Below are 6453 nucleotides of genomic sequence, written 5' to 3'. Positions count from 1 at the left end.
AAAATGCTTTTATTTATATTTAACTAACATAAGATTGATGAATCAATGAATGCACATGCATAGATATTGAAACAAACAATTTAACAAAAAATCTAACTGCAATAGAGAATGCTGGGAACACAGCTGCAGGCTTCCATACATTTTCAAGAACCTTGCAGAATTCTGAAGAACCATTTGATGCCGCGTCAAGAACTCCCACACTTCACTCAAAGGTTCTTTTATCGGGCAAGAGCTCTCCAAGGAACCTTAAGAGCTGAGGAAGAACCATTTAAGAACCTTCATCTTTTTCAGCATTAAAGAAAGAGTTCAGCCAACATTGTCTTTGCAACGAAGGGTCTGATACTGTATTTATGCAAATGAGGAGTGTGTAAATAGCTCTGCTTGACGTATTTAATCTTTAATTAATTCATTGAGAACAAATGATATCTTACGATAAGGACCTATTTGTATTTTTATGGGACTATAATGGTTGTGCTGCAGCTACATGTGGATGCTTGTGTGTAGTGTCTACTGTAGGGTCTACTGTAGTGTCTACTGTAGAGTAGGACTGTTGATGCTCTGGTCTACTGCAGTGTAGGACTGTTGATGCTCTGGTCTACTGCAGAGTATAACTGTTGATGCTCTGGTCTACTGTAGAGTATTATTGTTGATGCTCTGGTCTACTGCAGAGTAGGACTTTTGATGCTCTGGTCTACTGTAGAGTACAACTGTTGATGCTCTGGTCTACTGTAGAGTATAACTGTTGATGCTCTGGTCTACTGTAGAGTATAACTGTTGATGCTCTGGTCTACTGTAGAGTATAACTGTTGATGCTCTGGTCTACTGCAAAGTAGGACTGTTGATGCTCTGGTCTACTGTAGAGTATAACTGTTGATGCTCTGGTCTACTGCAGAGTAGGACTGTTGATGCTCTGGTCTACTGTAGAGTATAACTGTTGATGCTCTGGTCTACTGTAGAGTAGGACTGTTGATTGCTATGCACAATCATTTTTGCCTTTTAGTCATAATATGTATTTATACATTGTGTGAATTATAGTGTGTTTATGGGCTATTTTATAAAACAATCAGATATCGAACTGTAGCCATTGATGAAGTATGTGAATGTTACACTAGCATGATATAAATTCAATAAAACACATTGTTTCATCGCTCTCGATATAAAGTTAAATTCAACCAGCTTTTGCCAAAATGAGTAGGTGATGGTCTGTTTATTATTTGTCTACCTGAGAAATGTGAGTTAAAATAAAATAAAAAGTAAATCGAAGTTTCAAAATGCATCCAGGTATTGTTCATCTGTTTATCATTCACGTGTCTTTAATAATTTGAAAGCTTCGACATTGATACTTTGAAAGACAGATCATTATTCTACGGAATTGAGAGTCAACAGCTCCGCCATGAAGGCGGGGAATATGCAAATATACAACCAATCAAACGTACACTTCCTGTAACAACTTGCATGATGAAACGTCACTTGCCACGTCTTGACACTGCGGGCGCGCTTGTTCCAGTGAGTGGCAAGTTCTACAAGTTTTGAACAAATATCTTTTCTCCTATCGAAACCTATAATTTTTGCTAATATCAGTTCTGAAATGTTCCTGGTTTGTTTGAGCTGGTTTTGCACTTCGCTGCTAGTGTTCGTCAGTGCAGGGAAACTTCCAGAGGCCGAGGTAAAAATCACAGTTCTGCACAAACCTTTCCTCTGTCATCGCAAGTCGAAGTACGGAGACATTCTGCTGGTACACCATGAAGGATATCTTCAAAATGGAACTAAGTTTCATTCCAGGTTAGTTTGTTATGAAAACAACAATTGAAGGAAGCGTTTCCTAAACCTAGAAACGGTCAGATACATGTTTTTGCTGCTGTCTTAAAAAATAAAGTGTGTGTGTGTGTGTGTGTGTGTGTGTGTGTGTGTGTGTGTGTGTGTGTGTGTGTGTGTCCAGCTACTCCCAGGGAGACAAGCAGCCTGTCTGGTTCACTCTGGGTATTAAAGAGGTGATAAAGGGATGGGATAAAGGTCTGCAGGGGATGTGTGCTGGAGAGAAGAGACGCCTCATCGTACCTCCTGCCCTCGCGTACGGCAAGGAGGGGAAAGGTACACACACACACATGCACGGCAGGTGTTGCCACGGTACTAAAGTTACTTCACTCACATCCAGCATCACTCCAATGTACATAGATGACACCAACCTAAATGGCACTAATGAACTTCATCTGTCTCCTCTACGGCACCGTTGTAGGGTTGTAGAAACGTTGCATGAAGGTTGTACTACTAACTACTGCTCTGTGACGTCTTCCCAACGTGGAGCATTGGGAAGCATGTGAACGATGCTGTGAGCATGTGAACGATGCTGTGAGCATGTGAACGATGCTGTGAGCATGTGAACGATGCTGTGAGCATGTGAACGATGCTGTGAGCACGTGAACGATGCTGTGCTTTGCCCTGGTAAGCACACCCACTACCTAACCCTCACCTACTTCTGTGCTTCAGTTATAGCCTCAATCACTTTACAATACTTTGTTATTTCAAGAATGTTCCAGTGTTGGCACATCTTGGGTGTGTGCATCTTTATTAGTCTTGGTGTGTTTTCACATATAGTCCTTCACTTCACCTATCTTGTGGTCCGTGTCCTCTTTGCATTCACACTGCTATATTTTTAGAAAGGAACCAAGATATTTTTCCAACATTCCCTCAATGCACTCTGGGTTTTTACTAAGTGCAGGACAAGCCATTTCATCAGAATGTTATCTGACAGCTAGATAAATATACAGCTAGATAAATATACAGCTAGATAAATATACAGCTAGATAAATATACAGCTAGATAAATATTCAGCTAGATAAATAGATGTACAGCTAGATAAATTGATGTACAGCTAGATAAATAGATATATAGCTAGATAAATCTACAGCTAGATAAATATACAGCTAGATAAATAGATATATAGCTAGATAAATAAACAGCTAGATAAATAGATATATAGCTAGATAAATATTCAGCTAGATAAATATTCAGCTAGATAAATATACAGATAGATAAATATACAGATAGTTAAATATAATATTCAGCTAGATAAATATACAGCTAGATAAATATACAGATAAATATTCAGATAGATAAATACTCAGCTAGATAAATAGATATACAGATAGATAAATATAATATATAGCTAGATAAATATACAGCTAGATAAATATAATATACAGATAGATATACATATAGATAGATAAAGATATAGCTAGATAGATATACAGCTAGATAAACATAATATATAGCTCGATAGATAGATAAATATACAGTGGGGCAAAAAAGTATTTAGTCAGCCGCTAATTGTGCAAGTTCTCCCACTTAAAAAGATGAGAGGCCTGTAATTATCATCACAGGTACACTTCAACTATTGTAGGATTTTTAATGAATTTATTTGCAAATTATGGTAGAAAATAAGTATTTGGTCAATAACAAAAGTTTATCTCTATACTTTGTTGTATACCCTTTGTTGGCAATGACAGAGGTCAAACGTTTTCTGTAAGTCTTCACAAGGTTTTCACACACTGTTGCTGGTATTTTGGCCCATTCCTCCATGCAGATCTCCTCTAGAGCAGTGATGTTTTGGGGCTGTTGCTGGGCAACACGGACTTTCAACTCCCTCCAAAGACTTTCTATCAGGTTGAGATCTGGAGACTGGCTTGGCCACTCCAGGACCTTGAAATGCTTCTTATGAAGCCCCTCCTTCGTTGCCCGGCGGTGTGTTTGGGATCATTGTCATGCTGTAAGACCCAGCCACGTTTCATCTTCAATGCCCCTGCTGATGGTAGGCTTTGTTACTTTGGTCCCAGCTCTCTGCAGGTCATTCACTAGGTCCCCCCGTGTGGTTCTGGGATTTTTGCTCACCATTTTTGTGATCATTTTGACCCCACGGGGAGCCCCAGATCGAGGGAGATTCAGTGGTCTTGTATGTCTTCCATTTCCTAATAATTGCTCCCACAGTTGATTTCTTCAAACCAAGCTGCTTACCTATTGCAGATTCAGTCTTCCCAGCCTGGTGCAGGTCTACAATTTTGTTTCTGGTGTCCTTTGACAGCTCTTTGGTCTTGGCCATAGTGGAGTTTGGAGTGTGACTGTTTGAGGTTGTGGACAGGTGTCTTTTATACAGGTAACGAGTTCAAACCGGTGCCATTAATACAAGTAACGAGTGGAGGACAGAGGAGCCTCTTAAAGAAGTTGTTACAGGTCTGTGAGAGCCAGAAATCTTGCTTGTTTGTAGGTGACCAAATACTTATTTTCCACCTGAATTTGCAAATTAATTAATTAAAAAATGCTACAATGTGACTTTCAGGATTTCCCCTCATTTTGTCTGTCATAGTTGAAGTGTACCTATGGTGCAAATTACAGGCCTCTCTCATCTTTTTAAGTGGGAGACCTTGCACAATTGGTGGCTGACTAAATACTTTTTCGCCCCTCTGTATAGCTAGATATACAGATAGATACATATATATATATATATATAGCTAGATAGATATACAGATAGATACATATATATATATATAGCTAGATAGATATACAGATAGATACATATATAGCTAGATAGATATGCAGATAGATACATATATAGCTAGATAGATATGCAGATAGATACATATATAGCTAGATAGATATGCAGATAGATACATATATATAGCTAGATAGATATGCAGATAGATACATATATATAGCTAGATAGATATGCAGATAGATACATATATATAGCTAGATAGATATGCAGATAGATACATATATATAGCTAGATAGATATGCAGATAGATACATATATATAGCTAGATAGATATGCAGATAGATACATATATATAGCTAGATAGATATGCAGATAGATACATATATATAGCTACATAGATATGCAGATAGATACATATATATAGCTAGATAGATATGCAGATAGATATGCAGATGGGTACATATATAGCTAGATAGATAGATATACAGATATTCCTTCTTAAATTTTAGAAGCTAATAGATTGAATTTAGTTAAAATATGAGACATAATGACTGTAATCAGAAGATACTACTAACATGTAAATATTATTTATAAGGGAATAAATAGAAGAATAACTGCAGATTACATAATGCTGTTAATTGAAAATTGTAGGCTACTTACTGCCCCTTTTAAGAGCTTGATGTTATAACCTACCTTTCATGTTGTGATTAATGTCTTCTCACACTACTCAAACCCAACAATGGAATAAACTGCGGATGACTCTCTTAGCCTATAGCGTTCCACTGTAAGGTCTGTCTATACCTGTTGTAATCGGCGCATGTGATCAATACAATTTGATTTGATCACATGTTACAAACAATCTGAAACGAACCTGGGCAGTCGCTCTTTTGCAACACCGATGGGAGGGGTTTATGTCAGTAGTCTAGTGGGAGGGGTTTATGTCAGTAGTCTAGTGGGAGGGGTTTATGTCAGTAGTCTAGTGGGAGGGGTTTATGTCAGTAGTCTAGTGGGAGGGGTTTATGTCAGTAGTCTAGTGGGAGGGGTTTATGTCAGTAGTCTAGTGGCAGGGGTTTATGTCAGTAGTCTAGTGGGAGGGGTTTATGTCAGTAGTCTAGTGGGAGGGGTTTATGTCAGTAGTCTAGTGGGAGGGGTTTATGTCAGTAGTCTAGTGGGAGGGGTTTATGTCAGTAGTCTAGCGGGAGGGGTTTATGTCAGTAGTCTAGTGGGAGGGGTTTATGTCAGTAGTCTAGTGGGAGGGGTTTATGTCAGTAGTCTAGTGGGAGGGGTTTATGTCAGTAGTCTAGTGGGAGGGGTTTATGTCAGTAGTCTAGTGGGAGGGGTTTATGTCAGTAGTCTAGTGGCAGGGGTTTATGTCAGTAGTCTAGTGGGAGGGGTTTATGTCAGTAGTCTAGTGGGAGGGGTTTATGTCAGTAGTCTAGTGGGAGGGGTTTATGTCAGTAGTCTAGTGGGAGGGGTTTATGTCAGTAGTCTAGTGGGAGGGGTTTATGTCAGTAGTCTAGTGGGAGGGGTTTATGTCAGTAGTCTAGTGGGAGGGGTTTATGTCAGTAGTCTAGTGGGAGGGGTTTATGTCAGTAGTCTAGCGGGAGGGGTTTATGTCAGTAGTCTAGCGGGAGGGGTTTATGTCAGTAGTCTAGTGGGAGGGGTTTATGTCAGTAGTCTAGTGGGAGGGGTTTATGTCAGTAGTCTAGTGGGAGGGGTTTATGTCAGTAGTCTAGTGGGAGGGGTTTATGTCAGTAGTCTAGTGGGAGGGGTTTATGTCAGTAGTCTAGTGGGAGGGGTTTATGTCAGTAGTCTAGTGGGAGGGGTTTATGTCAGTAGTCTAGTGGGAGGGGTTTATGTCAGTAGTCTAGTGGGAGGGGTTTATGTCAGTAGTCTAGTGGGAGGGGTTTATGTCAGTAGTCTAGCGGGAGGGGTTTATGTCAGTAGTCTAGTGGGAGGGGTTT

The 6453-nt window shown here is 39.5% G+C and overlaps 1 protein-coding gene across 1 annotated transcript in view; it reads left to right on the top strand.

The window, feature by feature from the left end:
* The first annotated feature begins 1449 nt into the window (after positions 1-1449).
* LOC135549492 (peptidyl-prolyl cis-trans isomerase FKBP14-like) overlaps positions 1450-6453 on the top strand; it is a 9219-nt gene continuing 4215 nt past the window's right edge. The window contains exons 1-2 of the mRNA XM_064979492.1: positions 1450-1782; positions 1940-2091. Coding sequence (XP_064835564.1) covers positions 1589-1782; positions 1940-2091 — 346 coding nt within the window. The 5' untranslated portion in view covers positions 1450-1588. The remainder of the gene's footprint in view (positions 1783-1939; positions 2092-6453) is intronic.

Source organism: Oncorhynchus masou, chromosome 12, assembly GCF_036934945.1.
Source record: "Oncorhynchus masou masou isolate Uvic2021 chromosome 12, UVic_Omas_1.1, whole genome shotgun sequence".
Classification (NCBI taxonomy): Eukaryota; Metazoa; Chordata; class Actinopteri; order Salmoniformes; family Salmonidae; genus Oncorhynchus; species Oncorhynchus masou.
This window is presented reverse-complemented; position numbering and strand designations above follow the sequence as displayed.